The sequence below is a fragment of the Macrotis lagotis genome, chromosome 1 (genome assembly GCF_037893015.1).
Source record: "Macrotis lagotis isolate mMagLag1 chromosome 1, bilby.v1.9.chrom.fasta, whole genome shotgun sequence".
Taxonomy (NCBI): Eukaryota; Metazoa; Chordata; class Mammalia; order Peramelemorphia; family Peramelidae; genus Macrotis; species Macrotis lagotis.
In genome coordinates, this window is record NC_133658.1 from 436,517,410 (window position 1) to 436,541,020 (window position 23,611).

A 23,611-nucleotide genomic window follows, 5' to 3' on the forward strand; every position below is an offset into this window, starting at 1 on the left:
TATGGAAGAAGTATAACATATTTACATGGGAGCAGGCATAATATTTGGTTGTATATTATGTTGGGTGGAGATTCTTCTAGGCAAAGCTGGCATCTCAACTTTTCATCCCAGTTACATAGTGATATGCCTTGACTGTATGGTAGGTGATATTTCTCCAAAGTCCAATGAATATTTCCTATCATCTTCCACAAGGGTGATGTCTCTGTGCCTCTCTTCAGATGGGATGCATACTATCTATTTAGTTGTCCTGATTTAAAATATATTTGTTGCTACCTGTAAATCTTTCCTGGCTTCTTCCTAGAGTTCTTTCTTCAAGATTAATAATACAAGAAAGATATATAGATATTGGAGGGAAGGAAGGAAGGAAGGAAGGAAGGAAGGAAGGAAGGAAGGAAGGAAGGAAGGAAGGAAGGAAGGAAGGGAGGGAGGGAGGAAGGAAGGGAGGGAGGAAAGGAGGAAGGGAGTGAGGGAAGAGGGAGAGGAAGGAAGGGAGGGAGAGAGGAAGGAAGGAAAGGAGGGAGGGAGGAAGGAAACAAGTATTTATTAAGCTTCTTGAGCTAAGTGATTTATAAGTTATTTCATTTGATCCTCACAATCACCTTGGAATGTGGATGCTATCTTCATTATTATTATCATCATCATCATCATCATCATCATCATCATCATCATCATCACCATTTTACATATGAGGAAACTGAGTCAAATAGAAATTAGATGATTTGCACAGGATCACACAGCTAAATAAGTGTCTGAGGCTGGATCTTTTTGACTCTAGGGCTTGTTCTCTATCTATTGTGACAATTAGCTGCCTAAGGAAATATTTGGAGAGAGCCCAGGGTTAAGACTCAGGGTCCAACTTCACCACAAACTCCTTAGTGACCCCAAACAAATTTCCTCCCTTCTCTTGGTCTCAATTTTTCTATCTTCATGATAGGACTATCATCATTTATCAACACAGCATAAAGAACTATGGATTAATGTACTTTATTGATCCCAAAGCATCCCAGGATAACAATAACAGAACCTCACTCTGAAGGGAAACCCAAAATCCAGTTAAGTTTCCAGATCTCAATTTTCTTCTTTCCATTCTTGGGGAACAATAATTTATAAACATGGTCTCAAGAATCTGGTTCAAACTTCCCCAATCAACTGTAAATTCCCCTAAAGAATAAGAACTTGTTGAGCCCTTTATCAAGGAGCAGGACAGACTATTGGGCAGGAGTGTGTGTATGTTTGTGTGTGTGTGTATGTGTGTATGTGTGTGTGTGTGTGTGTGTGTGTGTGTGTGTGTGTGTGTGTGTGTGTGACAGACAGACAGAATGCAGACAGAGACAGAGATATTGCCAGACATAGAGGCGGGGGGGGGGGGGGGGGGGGAGGAGACAAAGACAGAAAAAGGCAGACAGAGGCAGAGAGATGGAACCCTAGGGGGAGTTTGTGAAAATGAGCAGGATGATGCCATGGTAAAGTTGTATCCCCCTTCTCCCCTTTCCCTTCCATATGACATGCTACTGACATCTTAGGGGTCATCTTGTTAAATAGAGAAAGAAGTAGAGCCTTCAGAAACAGTCCTCTTTGGATCAGCTGACAATATTTGTTCAGGTCTTCTATTGTTGTTTCATTAACAGCTTTTATGGCAAGGTTTGCCTGGCTTCCCCAGTGGGGCATTCTCTCCATTATGAGGACAAAGGAAGCCAAATAGTGTCCTAGGAGCTGCCATAATTAGGGGTGGGGGTGGTGCGGGGGGAAGCCACAAGCATCCCAGAGAAAGGATAACTGTCTCATTCTTTCTCTTTTATTCACACTTACTCTATTTTTAATTTATAGAATAAAACAAGCATTTCTATAACATACCATGATAAAAATATGGTTTCACATGAAACTGTAAATCTATTATATACAGTTTTCTATTTATTTTAAATATATAATTTCTTTTTTTCCTTCCCCTGCCCCCCTTGCCCTAGAGAAGGCTACCATTGGACACAAGATGAAAGCAAAGCAATTACAAAGTGTTATTTTGCTCAATGGTAGGCCAATAAATCTAACAAATATTTACATAAATATAAATTGCCTATATTAGCACGAGAGAAAAAAGGATATCTAAATAGACCTATCTTGTAAAGAGAAATTAAATAGGCCATAAATGAGCTTCCTAAGAAAAAAGACAGCGGGGTCAAATGGATTTACAAGTGAATTCTATCAAATATTTAAAGATCAACTGATTCTAATATTAAATAAATTATTTGGAAAAATAGGTAAAGAAGGGATCCTATCAAATTCATTTTATGATACAAAAAATGATATTAACCTAAATCAGGAACAGTTAAAACAAAGAAATTAATAAATATGCCTCATTCCTTCTAGGGAGAATGCTCAAGAAGACCAGATAGCAATAGTGCAGTTTTTCAGAAGCCTGCAGGTCCTGGGAGGTGGAGCAGGGTGGGGTGGGGGTAATAAATGCTCTCTAATTTTGTCATTGTACTGCTAAGCATTTCTTTCTCCAAAGACAAAAAAAAATAACAATGTCTTTTAATAATAGAAAGTCACTGACTAGATGCTTCTCTCTCAATTCATTGCTGAGATGGGAAACTACAGATATACTCTATTGTAAATACTGTCTTTTATTCAGCTTTGTTTCAAGGGATGGCTCACTAGGGAGGAGAGAGGGAAAAATATATTTAGAATTGACTGTATTGTGAAGAAAATAAAACTAAAAATTCTGAGGGATCAAAGGTGAATGAGTGGGATAAAGAGTAAGTCATGTAGCCTGGGGTGTGACAGGCAGGGATAGCAAGTGATGCCCAATGACAGATCCAAGGCCAGGACAAACAGAGATGGATTCAATGCAGGACCAATGGATAGATAAAACAGGAGTCATAGATTTAGAGTAGGAAGGTTTTAGAAATAATCTAGTTCAACTCTCTCATTTTACAGTTGAGAAAACTAATACCCAGAGGAATAAACTGAATTGAGTAAATTTATATAAGCAGTGAACAGATAGGGATGGGGTTCAAGTCTGAGAGCTCAGTCTCCATTATCAGTTTTCTTTTACCTATACCACCCTCACTCTTATCTAAAGTGATTTGTAAATCTTTGGCAGTCCTGAAAAAAGGTGGGGCAAGTATTAAAATTCCTGATTTATGGAGTAGAAACTGAGACTTTATAACAACAAAGACAAGACTCCAAACCCAGGACTTTTTCCATATAACTCTATCTCTAAGTAATGGGCTGATTCAAGTCCAAAGACCTGCAACTGGATCACCCACCACCAAAGCTCCTGGTCAAAAGATCATATAATGTCCCTTCTTGAAGCAGAGTGGTAGAAACTCAGAGCAGAATGTTATAAACATTGTCAGAATTACTATATAGGTCAGAATCTGTGAACTTGTTTTTAAATTTTTAAAAATATTTTTATAAATATATTTATAGTTTATGTATGTTTTATATATGTTTATATGTAAACTTCTTATAAAAATATACATTTATATATGTTAGTTATATGTAATTGAAGTAAAACTCCATAAATACCCATTCCCCAGACAACAGAAAATGCCAGTCTCATTTTAATAATTAAAATAAACTTTCATATTAGAGCCAACTCACACATGCCCTTCAATTTTTCCTATTCCTGCCTCTAAGGCAAGGCAATTGACCCTTATGAGGTTGAGTCGATACCTAGTAAATTCACTAACACCTGGTGAATTCCCAACTGACTTGTATTTTTAGCAGTTTTGTGTTAGTTCTGACCACAAGGGTTGCCAGATCCCTGGGAGAGAGACTCTAACTTTGTGCCAGGATACTCTCTCACCAGGGTTTCACCAAAGTGGGAGCAGGAGTGTCTCTTCTGCCCAGAAGCTCAGTCTGGTCTGCTTCTGCCTGGAGCCAGCAGGAAGCTTTCAAAGGCAGTGAGGATAGACCCTGATGGGGCCAGCTGTTACAGTGATTGATATGCTCCTCCTCCCCCCACCCCCTTCAGAAGGAAGGACAGCTTCTCAGAATCTCTCAGGCAGCCCAAATGCTGCACCAGCTATGGTGCCTGCTCTGGGGACATTCTGGGCACTTCTGGCATAGTCTACTGGCAGCCAGACAGGTCATTATGCTTTTTACAACATTCTGGGTCACCAGGAGAAAAAATGGGTCAATCATCCCTGACAAATCCCTCAGAGCTGAGGAATCAAAGGTGAATGGGTGGGATAAAGAGTAAGTCATATAGCCTGGGATGTGACAGGCAGGGATAGCAGGTGATGCCCAATGACAGACCCAAGGCAAAGACAGACAGAGATGAACTCAATGCAGGACCAATGGATAGATAAAACAGGAATTTCTGAAACCTGCTTCTGAAAACTACAACGTTATGATTTCTGGTCTTCTTAAATGTTCTTCCTAGAAGGAATGAGGCCACTATGCCTTCCCTGGGATATCTGTGACGTCCCCCTCCACCCCAACTTGTGTTGTCCTGAGGATGGATTCATAGAGCCCTTCTGTTAGGGTCTAATTCAAATTCCATTTGTCCTTAAAGCCCTCCCTGACCTTACCACTCCTCCTACTATCAAATAATCCTCTCCAAGTTCCTTTAACCTTTACAATCTTTTCCTTTCATTTGGAGCTTATCATACAAAGCCCCATGACAGATCTGCTGCTGTTCAATGTTGCTCTTTAATCATTCTATTAATAATCAATTTCCTCAGAGAATCACAGAACTCTGGAATTTGAGGGAATATTAGGAAACTTTTTCCCAGAAGGCATTCTTTCTACAATTCCTGAAATGAATGGTCTAGCCCTTGTTTGAAGTTTTCTAATTAAAAGGGAACTCACTACATTCTGATCAACATGATTGATTTTGGCACAACTCTAATGGTTAGTAAATTTTTACATGAAACAGAAATCAGCAATCTGTAATTCTGATCCTTGCTATTAGTTCTTTTCTCTAGGGACAAGGAAAATTAAGTCTGATTTCCCAATGATATCCCTTTAAATACTTGAAAACAGTGATTGTGTGTACCTTCTACCCTTATAGCCCTAAACATTTTCTTCTGCAGGTTAAATGTTTCCATTTCCTACAATCTTCCCCTCACTATGTTATCCAGCTTCATTCTCACCCCAGTCATCCCACTCCAGTTTGTCAGTGTTTTAAGATGTGGCCCCCAGAATTGATCAGTCTAAATATAGTCTGAGTGGCTCTACCTCACTTAAATCCAATTTACTCACACAGCAAAAGATGTCACTCACAACCACTCCTCAAAGTTGTGTGCCAACAGGCAAGTGATGAAGCAACAGTTATAGATACACTGGGAGCTATAGTCACAACCCTATACATAGGCAGCCCAGGACCATATGGTTGTTTCTCCATTGAAAATAGCAGTGGGAATCACCAGCCCCCTGGGTGACTGAGCAGCCCATTTAAAGGTCACACTGCAAATCTCCTGATATGAGGAAGGGACTAGAAAAGGTACCCTAAAAATTGTCTGTTTATCCAACCCTGGCCTGATTACCTTGGCAATGGGGAATTCCACAGTGTGGGCAAGACTCAAAAAAATCTACGAAAACTTCTTCAAAGAAGATTCCATTCACTATTAGTGCATGGAATGTGCCCACACTCATAGATAACACAAGATCCAATAGACCTGAAAGACGAACAGTTCTTGTTGCAAGAGAACTGAGCAGGTATGGTTTCCAACTAGTAGCCTTCAGTGAAACAAGGCTGACAAACGAAGGCCAGTTTACTGTCAGAGCTAGATACATGTTTTTTTGGAGTCACTGCAATGAAGGGGAGTACCATGAAACTGGGGTAGGTTTTGCAATTAAAACTAATCTAGTCAACAAGCTTGAGTGCCTACCAAAAGGAATGAATAGCAGGCTCATGACAATGAAACTTCCAGGAAAACACCATGCCACACCATCAGTACCTATCCTCCCACCATTAAGAACTCTGATGAAGTTAAAAAGAAAAATTTTTTTGAAGATCTGGAGACCCTTACCATCAATGTACAAAAGAGGACCATAATGCTGGAATAGGCTCAGGTTATCAGACAATGGCAATGGGTCTTTGGAAGGAATGGAGTTGGAAACAGCAACAGCAGTGGTCTCATGACCTTTTCATCTTCTATTTACCTAAACACCATAAAACTTCCTGAATGCACCCTCATGGCAAATATTGGCATCTATAGACCATATAATTGTAAGGAGAAGAGACAAACAGGATGTAAGAGTGACAAAAGCAATGTGTGGTACAGAATGCTGGACTGATCACAGTCTCATTTTTTTCAAGCTAAATATTCACATTCCACCAAAGCAGTGGCCACAAGGCAAAATGAATACTAGAATTAATGTCAAGAGATTAGAGAGTCTTTCTGAACCGTAACAGTTTGTTGCTAATTTGGAGGGAAAACTGAGCCAACACACCAGTGGCAGCAGTGGAGTAGAAAAGGAGTGGACAGCTTTCAGAGATCTGGTGTATAGCTCTGCCTTTGACCATCTGGGTCAGAATATTCAAAAAGACTAAGACTAGTTTGATGAAAATGATGGGGAAATACAGAAGCTGATAAATGAAAAATGAGAACTCCACAGGGTTTACCAGCAGGATAGTCCATCCATTTCTAACGAGGTAGCATTTAATTCCTCTAAAAGTAAAGTCCAAACAAAGCTGAAAGAGAGGCAGGATTCTTGGCTCAGTAAGAAGGCAGATGAAATTCAATTTTATGCAGACAGAAACAAACCAAAATGTTTTCATGATGCCTGTAAATATATTTATGGGTCAAAGACATATGGTGTATCTCAGCTATTCAAGCTGATAGATCCATTTTGATTGCTGATAGGGACTCGAACCTATAGAGATAGACTGATTGACAGACCATCATCAATCAATGCAGAAGTCATTAACTGCTACAAGTTGAAGTCAACCAGTCCCTAGCTGAAGTTCCAACTGAAGAAGAGGTTTTGAATGCCATTAGGCTCTTTTCAAGTGACAAAGCACTGGATGCTGTTTCTATTTCAACTGAGATCTACAAGGGGGGGCCTCCATTGCTCATCCAAAAACTGATTGAAATTTTCCAGGTTATATGGCATGAAGAATTCAAGGATGCCTCTATTGTCCATCACTATAAAAGTAAGGGGAATTGATTGTCCTGTGACAATCACTGGAGTATTTCTCTTTTGGTGATTGCTGGTAAGATTCTTGACAGAGTCCTTCTCAATAGACTGATCCTCCACCTGGAATTTAGTCATCTTCTTGAAAGCCAGTGTGGCTTCAGAAAGGGTAGAGAACAGTTGATATGGTGTTTGCTGCCTGACAATTCCAGGAAAAATGCCAGGAACAGAATAGAGGTCTATATACAACATTTGAAGATCTGACCAAGGTCTTTGATACCATCAGTCACAAGAGTTTATGGAAAAGTGTGTCAAAATTTCATTGCCCAGAGAAGTTCATCAATATTGTGTGTCAGTTCCATGATGGCATACATGCCTGGGTTCTGGATAGTGGACAATGCTCTCAAGATTTCCCAGTCCCCAATGGGGTAAAACAAGTATGTGTCCTTGCTCCCATACTTTTTAACATGATATTTTCAGCCATGTTATCAAATGCTTTCAATGAGAATGAACATGGCCTCAAGGTCAGCTACTACACTGATGGCAAATTCTTCAACTTGAAAAGGTTACAAGCCAAGACCAAAGTGGAGGGAGTGTTTGTGCATGATCTTCTGTTTGCAGATGAATGTGCCCTCAAAGTAGCCTCTGAAGCTGAGATGCTACAAAATATGGATCGATTCTCTGCTGCTTGTGCTAATTTTGGTCCAACAATTAACAACAAGAATACAGGTGCTCCATCAGCTAGCACCACATTATCCATATGTGGAACCAATGATTGCAGCAAATGGAGAAGTTGAGTACTAAGGACAAATTTACTTACTTTGGCAGTGTCCTTTCCAAGGAGGTACACATTGACAATGGGGTTGACACTTGTATTGCTAGAGCTAAACCAGTATTTGGGAGGCTCCAAAAGAAAGTATGGAGAGATGAGATATTAGACTTGCTACCAAACTGAAGGTCTACAGAGCTGTTGTGCTGACCTCATTGCTACATGCCTGTGAAACCTGGACAGACTACCAGCATCATGACAGGTAACTGAATCACTTCCATTTAAATTTTCTTAGGAAGATTCTGAAGATCACCTGGCAGGAGAAGATACTAGTCATTGAGGTCCTTTCTCAAGCCAAACTGCCTTACATTCCAACATTACTACAGAGAGTGCAACTATGATGGGCTAGACACATTGTTAGAATGCCAAAAGTATGCTTGCCAAAAAAACTATTTTATGGAGAACTCACACAGGGCAAGACTTCCCAAGGGGGTCAGAAGAAGCAATACCAAGACACCTTAAAAGTCTCATTGAAGAAAGAATTGATTTACAGCATGGGAGACACTGGCACAGGACCACCCAGCATGGCATGCCCTCATCAGTGAGGATGCTGCACTCTATGAGGAAGGCAGAATTGAAGCAGCTCAAAGGAAACTTTATATATGTGAGTTTAGAGTACCCACCCCAGGTATTCACATGGGCTATTTGTGGTAGAGCATTCCAAGCTTGTATTGGTCTGATCAGCAACAGTTGGACATGCTGTAATTTGTCTCAAACATAGAGATGTCATTTTGGTTTTCTTCAGAAATGAAGGACAAGAAGAACTGAACCAATCAACCATCTGTCCAAACATAGTACTGACCTTGAGCTTTCTGTCTAATGGCCTTTTAAGGCAATCGATATCTACTCTGCTTCTTGCCCACTTGCATTGGTAGGGACATGAGAATAAGGCATATCCCCTTAAGCTTCTTCAAGGCATTAGTTGTATTTAGGGTCTACCCTGAGGATCTGGATTTGCAGGGAAAAAATTTGGACACATAGATTGCTTTTGACTATAGTTTCATCAAGAATTAGACATATACTCATCCCACTTCTGTGATACTAGATTTCCACAATATCTCCCAAGGGGCTAAATCTTATTTTTCCCCAAAAGATAGAAAGCTATTAGTGCACAAGTTCTCAAATCTTTCTTTGCCCTCCCACTTCCCTCCCCACTTATTAATATCAAATACCTATGTAAGATCTGTGAGAACACAAGGAAGGAAGGAAGGAAGGAAGGAAGGAAGGAAGGAAAGAAGGAGGGTCAGTTTTTCATGACCTCAAGTATTATCAGTATCTATTCAAGACAAGAGGAAGAGATCTGGAAGACACAGCCCTATGTTGGAACTGACCCCTCTAGGATGAAAGTATAGAATGCTCTTGAACTCTCCTGGGGGTCCTGGGTCAGTGATGAATGCTGAGATCTACTGATAACCTGGCTAGAGAAAGGGAAGGAGGGAGCAGAACTGCTCTGGTTTTCTGAACCAGGCTCCAGTCTATCTTTTTGATGTGGTGAAGTAAATTGAGATGGAGGGGGGTGGGAACAGGGGAGGTGAGGTGGGTTGGGAAAGGATGTGGGAAAGCCTGAAAGTTAAACATGGACTCCTCCTCTGAGGGCAATATTTGAGGGAGAGTGATGTATCCCCCTCCCCCAAATCACTTGGTCTTTTATTCTTCTTGATCCTATAAAGAGGCCTATAATAATGACTGCTTTGCCATCTGGGAAAGGGAAAAAAAGAGTAACAAAGGTTATAATTTTTTAGCCAAATTCTTCTTTTACAATAGTTCCTTTCTTTAAAGAAGCTGTGAGGGGCTGTGGTTAGCCAGGCAACAATGAAGCAGTATGTAACAGGGACTTTTAAAAATTAATATGGAACCCGGGCATTTTCCAAAGACTAGATCTTAATCTTAGGTACCCTTGGGGCAAGTAAAAGGGGTAATTGAGAAAGCAGACTCTTTTTTTTTTTTTAGAGAGCGGTGGGGGGAGGGCATAGGCAAAGAACAATGCAGAGTTGAGGGTAGAGTCTAGCATCTGGAAACAGCTGGGAGGCCTCAGATGGCATTTAAATGTTCCATCCCAGAGTCAGCTGCCATATACATGTATATAAGCATGCCTATATACTTATATACACATATGTTACCAATATAGCCTGATGAGGACACATACTAGGCTTTAGATACAACAAAGAGCAAAACTTGGGGCTTTTAAAACCTCAGTACTTCTAGTCCTCTGCCCCTATTTACATACCCACAAAAAGTCTTCTGTATGGAAGCAGAATAAACCATGGGAGTGAGAGGCAGAATGTTGAAGTGGGAAACATGCTAGCTATGCAATCAAAGGACCTAGATTCAAATCCTACCTTAGTCACTTATAGCTTGTATAATTTTGGAAAAGTCACCTAACTAATCTGTACCTTTATTTCCTCATCTACAAGACAAGGGGATTGGAAATGATGGAATAGATGACTTTTCCCTTCTAGGTGCTAAATTTTTGAGCCTATAAATGGTTTCTTGTTAATAGAAATGAAATAGTTCAGGGTTCTTACTATCTGAACAGAAAGTTGAATGAGAGCATTGATATTCTCTTGATTGACTCAGGGCTTCTCCTGTCTGACACATGGGGCACATGCCTATATGCTTCATCACTGGGATCTCTAGAATCTGTGGAATGTTCACTCTGGAGTTTTTGTATTGAATAAGACATTTATACAATTGTTCTGTAGTCAACTTAATACACAGTTCATTGTCTTTGCTGGATGAGGGAGGGATAAAGGGTCCAGTATTAATAACTCAGAATCTACAAGGTTTTTGAGCTGTCCTCAGGGCTTAAAAGGAGTCAGAGCAGAGAGAGATGAAGAGGGAAGCAGAGAACTAAAGACCCTTAGTTCTTTCCAGCTTCAATCTTTGTTGAAAAAAAGTTTCCTTTCTCTCTGTTGCCTTTTGATTTCTTGTTCTTCATGTCCTGGGAAATCTCAAACCAAATTATTTGACTGTTAAATCAAGAAAACTCATAAACTTTGTGCTTGAAGCATTGTAGATAGATCTAATAGAATGTCTAATGACCAAATTATTTGACCATTCAGTCAAGAAAACTCATAAACTTTTTATTCTGGGCAACATAGATAACTTAATGGAATGCTCAATAGAAGTGAGGGGCAAATAAGAGAGCAGTCTGGAATTCACAGATACTATCACTGGCAAACAGAGAGTTTAATGGGATAGAATCATCAGAACCAGGAGAGGTCTAGACAAACATTGGATATAGCCCAGGCTTAAAACTAGCATTATAAAAGTGTAGTTCATGTAGGTAATGGAATATAACTATAAGAAATATAAGAATAGAGGAAATGATAAAGAATTTTGAGAAAAATTAAGAGATTTATTTGAACTGATGCAAAGTGAAGAAAAGAGAACCAGTAAAAAAAAAAAGTAAAAGTGATTACTGTAATGAAAATGCAAAGATCACCACTGACAAAAAGAAACTGAATGTTGTGCAGTTATAAGAATGAAGCTTGTTCCTAAAGAAGACATGAGGAAATGTTTCTCTCTCCCTTCTTCAAAGAGGTAGGGAGGTGAGATATATACACTGCCATGTAGTCAGTGTGTTGGTTAGAGTTGTAGAACTGTATAAGGGATAACTTGCTGGATGGGGAAGGAAGAGGGGTGCATATTTAGAAATGAAGATGATGTAAAAGCAAAAGTAATCAAAATGAAAAAGAACACTCAGGTTTGGATTATGATGACATTTTCATAGAATGGATATTTTAAATGGGAGCCCTAAACTTCTAGAATATTTGTGAAACATCAGCAAGGTAAATGTAATTATCATCCACTCCAGCATGTGAAGAGAAGTCCTAGCTGGCCCTTCCTTAGTCCTCTCTAGGAATCTGCTAAAGTATCCATGAAGAGACAGCTTTGTGTGCACTCATGATTTGGGACTGAGAAGGATGTACTCCCACATCCCATACCTGTGGTTCGGAGTCTATGTTGATTCTGTAGGCTTGTGCTTTGCCATCATCAGGATTGCTAGACGACCAGGCCTTCCCTTCAGTTCTACAACAAAGAATTTAGGAGAATTAGTGAAAACTTTCAGGAGCCCAACCTGATCTGAATTTTTAAACAAGTAGCTTGTCATCTATTCAAAGTCACAGTCCTCAAGCTCAATGATGTTCAAATCTATTTAGGCAATGATGAGAGGCCAAGGAGAAAGATGTATAAGAAACACTTATAGCTTTAGTAGCATTGACTTGGACAAATATCCCATGCAGGCAGGGCACCAAGAAACCAAAGAGGTTCTGCCACCCCCTTTCAGCACAATTAGATGACTTCATTCCTGAGATCTCAGAACAATTAGATTTCCTAAGGAGAGGAAACTATGAAAGAACTGTTTGGTATTCCCCTTCCCCATCTCTCCATGTCATTGTCCTCAACATGAAACTAGTCTCTTATTGGAAGCAGAGACCAAAAGAAACAATCCAATATGATAAAACAGGAGTGTTTCATCCCAATGTTTCATCCTGTCATTGTGCTACAGCCCTTGATTTTCCACTGCCATATTTTGTATTTTGTGTGAGCCTTATTTTTTTCTCAGACTTTGAACAACTTTTTGAAAGCAGGGTCTGGTCATCAATTGGGCAAAGCTAAACAATTACAGTATATGAATAATAAAGAAATTATCATTGTGCTAGAACAAAAGAAGAATACAGAGAAATATGGGAGGATGTTTTTTTGAGCTGATGTAGGGTGAAGTAAATCAAATTAGGAAAATGACATACACAAGTGACTAAAACAGTATAAATAGAAACAAACAAACAAACAATAAAATCCCTGAAAGTGAATGGCATGTAATTACAATGAACAGATTTGTCCTGTTTCTCTTTGCAAAGGTAAAAGTCAAACATTGCCTATACTAAAAAATTTAGTTTGTGCTGGTTTGCTTCTCTAAATTGCCTTTCTTCTCTCCCTCTTTTGTTCTCTTTTATTCTTTGTTACAAGGGATGACTATCTGGGGAGGTGACTAGTGTGAAGGGTGGTGATAGATAAGGATCTATTTGGAAATGAAGAAGATGTTTTTAAAAAAGATGGCAATGATGTTTTTTAAAGAAAGTAGGGAGCTAGACTTTCTTCCCTCCCGATTTCTACAGACTTAGGTAACAGGACTTAGGTCTGCTCCTTGTCTATTTCTCTTGGACTATCAGCTCTCTGGGGATAGTTTCCAACTCTGTTCCCCCTTTCTGTCTCCCCACAGCAGAGATTATTATGAGGAGGCTGAGTGCACAAGCATGAGTACAGTGAACTGAGTGACTAAATTGACTTTGCTGTTTATTTTTCTTTCCAAGAAGATGGCTAGAAGAGCATATTTTTATTTTAAAAATAAAAATTTAAGAGAACTTCAAGGCAAAAACAAAGGGGAAAAAAACCCCTAAAGAAGCAGAAGATATATTCTGACAGACACTGGAGGGAATAAGAACATGATACAGGGAGAAAGAAGGGAAGGAGGATCATTGGAGTTAAATAGAAGATGAAGTTCCTGCCATATATAGATGAAGAAGCTGAACTCTTTCAGAAAGAGGCAGGTATTTGTGTCCCAAGAGATGATGATATAGATCTGTGGGAGTTGTTAGGAGAGATCAGTTTAAAAAAATAAATAAATAAAAGAGCCAAACAATGGTGGTTGGTGACTCCCTATTCAATTATAGCTTCAAGGCAGTCATTTAGATTTTTGTGGTTGTTATTGTTCTGGACCTTTGATTTCATCTATGTAGGGCCCATTTCTAATGCGTTTGTATCAACCTGCAGTTTTATAGTGAAGTATTGACAGGTTAAGTGACTTGCCCAGAATCACACAGCCATTATCACATATAATAGGGGAAGGAATTGAATCCCTTTCTTCCTGACTCCAAGATCAGCTCTCTATCATCACCCAACCTCTTCAGTTATTTATTCATCTGTTGTTTATAATAGTAAGGTCTGATATTTTTTCATTGCCTGTAGAATGAAATATTAACTCCTTATTCAGGCACTTAAAGCTCTCAACAATCTTATTCCAACCTGCCTTTGCAGCCTATCCTTATTTTATACCCTTCCTGTTCCAGTCAAATTAGACTAACAGCTGGTTTCTAAACTCAACCCACCATCTCGTTATGTCATACAGTCCTAAGTATTCCCCTGGAATGTACTTCCTCCTCATCTCTACCTCTCAGAATAGTTCTTTCAAGGCTCAGCTCAGATGCCACCTCCTTTAAGAGGCATCCCCTACTTGTCTTCCTTTCTTAATGCTCTTTACTCCTCAGTTTTCCTTTTCTTGGTTGTTTGTTCATGTGTTGTATTCTTCCCCACTCCCTCCTCAGATACAAGCTCCTGAAAGGCAGGAACTTTCCCTTCTATCCCCTAACCCTATGACAGTACCTTGCTCATGGGAGGCATAGAATTAAAGTTTCTTAAAGTAAACTAACTTCCCACAGCACATATATCTAGAATGTGGTGGGGAAAAATCCTAAAGTTTGGCAAACCTGTTGACCCCAACCCACTCTTGGTAATCTAAAATGAGGGCAAATATTAGCAACAGGAGATGAGAAAGCCCTGCTAAGGCCAATACGTTTTGAGCAAGAAACTGAAGACTTTAGGATGGACATATATGGTATTTTGAAACCTGCTGTTGATTAGAGGCAGAGAGGCTTCACAAAGAAAAGGCAGATTTGGGAAGAGAACAGCTAGTTAAGGACAGTATTTGGATTTTTGGATCAAAGGATGAACTTGGCCAAAGATGTAGTATGCTCAATGGGGGCTGGTAAGAACATATTTCCTGAGGTCTCAGAAAGCTGTTCAAGATAGCTTTTGGCTGAAAAAGGGGGAAGGGGGTGGGACAGAAAAACCACCTATGTGTCTACAAAGCTAGATATCATAGAGAATAGCAGCTACCATATAAGGAAAAGGGCAGCAGAGTTGCCCAATAATTTCCAAGAGGAAAAAAAGAAACCAGAAATTAAATCAAAGCCTTAGTAGTTTATTTACAAATATACAAAATAAGGATAATTAGCAAGGTGAAACAGAAGTCCTTATTCAAAAGGCAAATTTGAACTTATAATCATTGTTATACTTGAAAGGTTAAGATGGAATATCTCTGACAAGTATATCATTTAAAAGCAAAAGGAGAAATAAAGGATGATTGGTGATTAGTGTTGAGTAGTATTGAGATGATACATTCATGTGATATAATCCAGTAAACAGAAGAAAGCAGTAAATGAAAAATTTGAATAAAGATTAACAAAAGGGAGTAACTAAATTGATAATGCCATGGAGAAATTGACATAAAACAGACCTCTTGGACAGCAAGAGCAAAGAAATGAGAAATTAAGAAAATAAGTTACAAAAAAGGAATATGCAAAATTGGGACAGTATTTGTGAGATACTTCAATTATTCAAACATTTGCTAGAGTTTTCTCTCTGCCAAAAGCATAGTGGCTGATAAATGAATGACTTGCTTTAAGGATAATTTCATACTTCAAATTGTGGAGGATTCTAGAGGGTAGAGACTCAGACCTGAGTCAGGAAGAACTGAGTTCAAATTCAGTTTCAGATGCTCAGCTTTGTGATTCTAGGCAAGTCATTTCACTTCTGTTTGTCTTAGTTTTCTAATATATAAAATGGAGAAAATAATAACACCTACCTCCCAGAGTTGTTATGAGTATCAAATGAAATAATATTCATAAAACATTTAGCAGTGCCTGGCACATAGAAGACACTATATAAATGCTAGCTATATTATTCAGAAAATATTCTGATGAGTGGGTATGGATTGGTTGCTGAAGAAAAAAAATGGAGACAAATGACCATTCCATCTTATAATTTTTAGTAGAGGAAGGTAAAGTCAAGCATCCTCCAACATGTACCCCAGATTTTCAGGCATATTTCAAAGGATTCAGAGAAAAAATAAGTAGAGTCCAGTGACTTGAAATTCTACAAGGAATTCAGCCTAAGAAGGATAGAGCATTGTCAGGAATGAAATTGTGATGATGTAAACAAAAACAGTTCTAGAAGAATTATAGGAATTCTTTTTTTAGGATTTTGCAAGGCAAATGGGGTTAAGTGGCTTGCCCAAGGCCACATAGCTAAGTAATTATTAAGTGTCTGAGTCCAGATTTGAATCCAGGTACTCCTGACTCCAGGGCCAGTGCTTTATCCACTGCGCCACCTAGCTGCCCCTAGGAATTTTTTAAAAAGGAATGCATCAATGTAGATTGAAAGAAAGATATAAGCACAGATAATGGTGGATGAATTTAAGCATATATTTACAGTAAGAATACTGTCAGAATCACTTAAACTCAGAATGAGCTCAAGCTGTTGAGGAGAGCTAATGTCAGTCAAAAAGCATTTTTAAATGCCTATATCAGGAAAAAAGAGGAAAACAAAGAACTACAATGCTCTTTATTGCTCAGGATGCTCAGTATACAACAAACATTGACAATGGATGTTAGAGAAAAGACAGAACTACTCAACTTTTATTTAGTTTTTACTTACTCTTTCAAAACAAATGGTCTTTAAAATAGGAAAAACAGAACAAAATTAATTAAAAATTGAAACCTAAGATAATTAATTAGGTGATGGTCTTCTATGACGGTTACCACACTCTGACAAGATACATTGCATGGCACTGATATAGCTGGTAGGTGGGACTGCTAAAATGTTTCAGAGATTAAGAAAAATTGGAAATCTTTTGGAATAGAAAATAGAAAATGTTCCGATTTTAAGAGGGGGAGAAAGAGTAGAGATTTCAAACTGTAAACCAGTGAGGTTGACTTTAATTCTGATTAAACTTTAGATTGTATGATTAAAGTGATGTAGTCAATGAACATCTAAAAAGAAAGCAGCAATCATTAAGAACAAGTACAGCTTCACCACAAGCAGGTCATGCCAAAAAAGAAACTTAATTTCTTTTTTTTTATAGTTACTGGATTTGTAGACTAGTAAAATGATCTGCACATCATTTCCTTGGATTGTAGCAACCAAACCTATCATATTATATACTTGGGGACAAGCTGGAGATGTGTGACCTAGGCAATAATACAGATGAAAGGATTAGGAGATGGTATTTAAAAATAGAAGTAGTTGTTAAAGAGTTAGATGTCATCTTGGAAAGAGGCTTTTCATAGAGTGCCCGAGATTTATATCTTTGGTTCTGGTCTAACATCTCTGTTGGTATCTTGAGTGGACACACAGCAAACATCAAATTTGCAGAAGGTTCAAAGTTCTGAGGGATAAGTAAATATGTTTGAAAATAGAGTTGAGATCTAAAAAGAACTCAGCAGTCTAGAACCCAGTCAAAGCTACTGAGATGAAACTATATGGAGGTAAAAATAAAGTCCTTTTATAAATGAACAGTATGAGTACAAAATGAAGGTACAATAGCTAGACAATGATTCTTGTAGAAAAAAGTCTGGAATTTTTGTTGGAATGCAAGTTTAACACTGCACTAGTATCACGAAAGTAAGGGAAGCAATGCAATCTTTGCCTGCATGGAAAGGGAGATGACATCTTTGTTCTATGCAGTCCTAATTACACTTCATACCTTAATTGTGTTCAGGTTTGGGTACTACAGAAACTAGGTGGCTCAGTAGAATGTTGGACCTAGCATCAGGAAGACCTGAGTTTAAATCCAGATTGAGATACTTAATACCTGTTTGACCCTGGGTGTCACTTATATCTGTTTACCTTAATTCAGGAGAAAGACATGGTAAACCATTCCAGTGTCATTTTGGAGGCACCTAGGTGAGGCAGTGGATAGAGTGCCAGCACTGGAATCAGGAAGATTCATTTTCCTGTATTCAAATCTGACCTTTGACACTTACTAGCTGGGTGACCCTATGCAAGATACTTAACCCTGTTTGTCTCAGTTTTCTCATTGTAAAATGAGTTGAAGAAGGATCTTTACTGAGAAAAACTCCAAAGGGAATCACAAAGAGCCAGACATGACTGGGCACCACAGTTTAGGAATATACATTGATCAGTTGGAGTGCAGCCTGAAAAGCAATGAAGAAGGCAAGGATAATAGAGATCATGTCAAAGGAGGATTGACAACATGGTATAGTAGAAAGAATGCTAGATTTAGAGTCAAAAGATCTCAATAGGAATCCTGGTTCTGCCATTTAATACTTCTGTGACCTTGGGGAGATTTTTTTAAACTGAGACCCAGTTCATCTGTCTAATGAGATGGTTGGATTAGATGGTCCCTTGAACCCCTTCTAGCTCTCAATATCCCATTCTATGAACCTAGATATTATACCCAGAGAACAGAACACTTAGGAAGGGAATGAGTCCTGTCTTCAAGTATGAGAAGGGTTGTCATGAGAAAGGATCAGAATTGTTCTGTTTAGACCCAGAGAGAAGAATTGGGGCAATTGGTAGAAGTTTCATAGAATCAGATTTAGGATCTATATAAAGAAAGACTGGTTTTTTTTTTTTTTTTAATCTGACTCTGGAGGTTCGCCTTCATTAAAGCAAGAGATGTTGAGGAATGAATTCCTTAAAATCTCTTTGGATCTGAAAGTATGAGTTTCTGTGTCTCTGAAGAGGAAAGGGACATATAAGATAACCACATGCTTTTCATAGATGGCTCTCTTGGGTCAGGAAAGAAGATGATTTCACTAGAAGGGCCCCAAAATTCCACATGACAAAAAGATTGGTCTAAACCCAATGCAGAGCTTGACCCAAGGCAGACAAACCAGTCTCCTGTTGTGTTGATACTAGGTGACCTGGGTCACCGTGGGACAATCAAGAAAAGGATTGTAGATTTCTAAAGAAGAGGATTAACTCTCTTTACCTTTAAGAGAAATCTGCCAACAAAGAGCTCATCTTTTAGAAATAGGGGCCAATCATGTAACTAAGACCCTAGGCAGTACATGATTGGAAATCCAGAAAATTCCTGATTAGAAAACTCATTCTGAAGACTGAGTAAAATTTCCCATTTCCTCTCATGCAAGTTAAAAAGAGAGCAGATGCAAGAGATAAAAATACAAAAGAATGAATCCTTACTTATTCTTAGCATATTGAAAATTCTTATAAATATTCATAAAACTACAAAATGTCATGACTAGAAGGGACACTAGTTATCCAGTATAAGTCTCTTTGAAGCTCAGAGAGATGAAAGAACTTACTCAAAGTCACACATCAGAAAGTGACAGAATTAGGACTATACCCCAGGTCTCCTGACTCTAGTACACTTAAATTATGCCATAATTTTAGATAAACACTGTTGAGGACTGAAAGACATCAGAATTCAGTCTTTCATTGCTAGGATCTAACCCGACAAATCAACCCCAGAGGAATGACAATGAAACACTTCTTCCTACTCTTGGTACAAATGTAAAATAAGGCATCATCTGATGGACACTGATGTGTCATTTTTGTATTTCTTAACTGTACTTTTTTGTTACAAGGCAGGGTGTGTATGTATTGGGTGGAGTGGGGTGTAGTAGAGGTTCCTGGCAAGTAACACTGATGCAAAAAAAAAAAAAGAAGAAAAGAAAAGCATCAATGAAACATTTTTTTTCCCCAAAGCTTCTTTGTTGGGAGAGTTACTGAGGTTTCAACTTTAATATTCTCTCCCCTTGAAACCCTTGGGGAGGATTTGGAAATTGCCAAGGAAAAAAAGTCTCCATCAGAGAATGGCCCCAGTCAAGCCTTTGCTTCATAGAGCCCCCACTTTGGCAGAGGATCTGTATGTGAGATGCTGAGATGAGGGGGGTCCTTAATTTTTCCCGAGTTCAAGCTATTTCATAACTGAAATACACATAACATTCAGAGCTTGATATAATTGCTTTATATATAATGTATATATATATATATGTATATATACATACATATATATATATATATACTTTTGTATTCATTCATTTTTTAGGAATGCATTCTAATTATCCTTGGTATCAATACCTAAGTTAACCAAATGGGACTGAGTACTGCATATATGTAACTTGGATTAGAGACATTGTTTTGTCACCTGGAGCCTGCCTTAGAGTCCTTTTTCTGTTTAGCCATAAAAGGAATTCATTAAGGGATATGTGTACTCACTCCCAGTTCTTTGAAGGCAAGGAACTGTTTTACTTTAGTCTTTATATGCCCAGAACCCAGCAGAGAGCCTGGTAACTAGTAGGTGCTTAATAAATACTTGTTGTTTGATTAATTCCTGTCTGAAATCACAGAAGGTTGGAGCTGGAAAAAAAATTTTATTGATCAGCTAGTCTCAGAAAGCACTTTAAAACCTTCAATGTGTATTATGAATCTCAAGAATCATAATTATTATTACAGTCCAACATGGAAAGGGGGAGAAAACAACATTCAGAGGAGTAAACAAATAGGGACTATTAGATCTCAGGTAAAGTTGGACTCTAAAGTAGCTGATCTTAGGTAGGTAAGAGTTAGAAAGACCTGAGTTCAGATCCCACCTCAGATACTTACTAGCTGTGTGACCTGAGCAAACCTCAGTTTCCCTCACTATAAAATAAAATGGAGGGGATTGTAGTTACAGTAGCATCTACTTTGCAGGATTGTTGTAAGGTTAAAATAAGTTAACATAAACATGTACTTTTTTTGCTAAGCTTAAAAGCTCTTTATATAAATCTTAGCTGCTGTTTATTATTATTATTATTATTATTATCATTATTATTATTATTATCATTGCAGAGCAGCTAGATGGAATAGACTGCCAGGCCTAATGTCAGGAAGTCTCATCTTCTTGAGTTCAAACCTGGTCTCAGACACATACTAGTAGTGTGACTGCTATGGTAATTTTGATTCAATTTATAAAATGAGTTGGAGAAGGAAATGGCAAACTATTTCACTATCTTTGGCAAGCAAACCCTAAATGGAGTCATAGAAAGTTAGACATGATTTAAAAAATGACTTAACAACAACTATTATTATTGTTATTGCTGTAAATATTGTTATCTTTTCTGGAATTAATATTCAAGTTAAGGATGGGGATTGTCCCAAGAATCCTGCAGATTTTCTACCTGAACATTCTTTCCTTCTCCTTCTGTCAGTTGTGATTAGTGAGGTATAAAGACTTATTATCAGTATTTTTAAATAGTAACAGCATGGCATAGTAGATAGGAATTAGGCCATTGGGGGAAGGAAGACCTGAGTTCAAGTCCTGCATCTGATACATACTGTCTGTGAGACCCTGGGCATATTACTGAATCTCTCAAGGCTCTAGGCAACTCTTTAAGACAATAGTTACAGAGAAATACTGATATGCTTTGGTAGAAGTTTCCTCATTTGGGAATTCCCTATTCTAAAATGAAGTCACAGGTTCAGTGAGTGTAATCTACTGGACCCTGCTCATTGGCTATTGTATTTTTTTTTTTGGCCATCTCTTCACTGAAATCATTTGACATTTGCTCTGGGTCTACATAGGAAACAGGACATTGTGAAATTCCTGCCTTGCCTTAGAAACCAAACACCAAATACAGCTTAGAAAAGAGAAATAGTTTCCAGTAACAGAAAGAATTAGTAAGCAGGTTGAATTCTGAGGGACGCTGAGGGGGTGGCCCTACTCTGCTTTGAGGGGGTCCAGAAGCCTCAGGCTCCTTCATACTTGGAGTAAGCAGCTCAGAGGCAGTAGGGATGTCTGGTAACCTCAATTTATAAGTAATAAGGGAATCTGGAAATGAGCTTTTAAGTGAATCTAGTCTGAAAGGGTTTTTATCTAGAAGGGTAGGATTCCTCATTCCACTCCACTCCTTTCTCTGTAAGCTTTATATAAGAAGTCACCTTGAGATATGTTCAGATGTCAGCCCCTGACTCATGAAAATCCTTAAGTTCTCACAAATCTAGATATTGTGCTTTTGTGGATCATTCCTAACCAACTAATCTTCCTTTACCTTTCCTCTTCCCCTTTGCCTCATTCAGTCCAGACTCTTCTCTATTCTCCTCTTTATTCAGTCCTGAACCATTCCCATTCCCTTTGCTTATAGCATTTCTATAGCCCTCACCAAGACCTCCTGCTCCCTGACCTTTAGCTTATACTCATTTTGTTTTATTTATCTCCTTATGTGTTTAACCTTTTTCTGGGCAAACTTTCAGCTAATGAGTGTGGATGTCCTTCTTTAGCAGAGCTGGAGAACAAGAACTATAGACCTGACTTAGGGAAGGAGTCTGGGAAGGATGTGTCTCACAAAAGGATGATAGGAACTAGGCAGTCCAACCCTTCTGTGTTGGAATTTGAGGCCCCCCCAGGTTGGACTCTGTCTGTGTCCTTGGGGGAACCACTCCAAAGATGTAAACACTGGAGGAAATTATCAAAGCGAGGATCTAAAACCCCTTGGCCCATCCAGCTGCTCCTAAGTTAATGCCATAGACAATGATGTCCCTAATGCTCCCTCTTATTAAGTGATAGGAAAGCCTATTTGTCTATTTCTGGTAGAAAAATTTAATTTTCTGACTCTGAGGAGGAAAATTGCTTTCAGATGTATGTTCCAAGTTGGAAGAGATTAAGCTCAGATATATGGAAATCATTACCTAAATAATAGTCTAGTTTTATCTCTCCTTTCTAATTTAGACTGATTCCTGCTTTGTGGATTATGGATAGGGATGTTGTATCCTCAGTCAGCCCCAACCTATCTCTCTAACCTTGCTTTCCCTTCTGCCCCTTTAGGTCTTTTTTGAATCCAGACAGGCTCCTTTCCTTAGAGTTCCCTATATTGGCTCACTCCCACCAATATAGATATGTTCCCCACCATGCCAGAAACCCAGGATTGGGGCACATTCATTAAAGTTGGATAATTAAAAAGCTCAAATCACCACCTCCTTACATCAAAGGATTTCAGCAGATTCTTACTTAAAGCACATTAAGGAAAACAGTTTACAAACACAAGCCCCCATTGTATTATATATCAAGCATTCCCATCTGGTTACAATTCCACTGGCTTACTTTTTCTGTTTTAAGATTTTTCATCAAAAAACCAAAATTCTGGTTTGTGTTTTCCTTTTTTTTCAGGGTGAAACACAGAAATGTCTGTGTAGATGATAGGGTATGTGACAACCAGCAGGAGACTATAAGGGCCAGAGACCTCTCCTTTCCTGAGCTAACAGTCTTCTTGGTCTGTCTTGAGCCCATTTTGTCTACAAAGTTGGGATGTAGAAGCTTTAAGGAACTCCTTAGTCAGCCTGTGTGGGAGCTACCAGTTTGTCTTAACTCCAGGGGCTGACTCCTTCAGTATGGCCTTAATTGGGAATCATGAATCATACCACGTGCTATGTGGACCCCATTCTGGGCCACCAAGGGAGAAGGTAAAAAAGACTGCCACCCTTTCTGGCCCTCAGAGCCCTGCTGTGGCCAGGTCCTGGGAGGCCAGCCAGAAAGCAAAACCTCACAGTCTGTGTATGCCTGCAGATGGGTCACAAGCATTCCTTACAGCCCCAGCTGGTTGCAGCTGTCTGTGTAACCTTCACACTCCCAAGGCCAAACCAGACCTACCCTGCTTTCTACAAGGCAATGGACACAGCTGGGAAGATCAGAAGGTGCCTTCTTCTGTCCCTGTTTCCTTTATCCTTATAGTTTTTGGATTTAAAGATAGAGATTAGCTTGTTTAATTGAATTTCTCCCCAACTCATGTTATAGTGGAAGAAACTTATGCTCAAATTAAGTGACAGAAAGGAAATTTGCTCCTGAAACTTCTAAATATAAGCCCAATGCCCCATGCTCCATCCCATCGAATT

The 23,611-nt window shown here is 38.8% G+C and overlaps 1 protein-coding gene and 1 long non-coding RNA gene across 6 annotated transcripts in view; one reads left to right on the plus strand and one right to left on the minus strand.

Moving 5' to 3' along the window:
- Positions 1-23,611, minus strand: part of PDLIM4 (PDZ and LIM domain 4) — a 99,482-nt gene that overhangs the window by 30,730 nt on the left and 45,141 nt on the right. For all 3 annotated transcript variants that reach the window (XM_074213278.1, XM_074213277.1, XM_074213279.1), the window contains exon 3: positions 11,863-11,947. In XM_074213278.1, the coding sequence (XP_074069379.1) occupies positions 11,863-11,947 (85 nt within the window). The remainder of the gene's footprint in view (positions 1-11,862; positions 11,948-23,611) is intronic.
- The window catches only part of LOC141506468 (uncharacterized), a 117,857-nt gene that overhangs the window by 10,866 nt on the left and 83,380 nt on the right, over positions 1-23,611 (plus strand). The window lies entirely within an intron of this gene.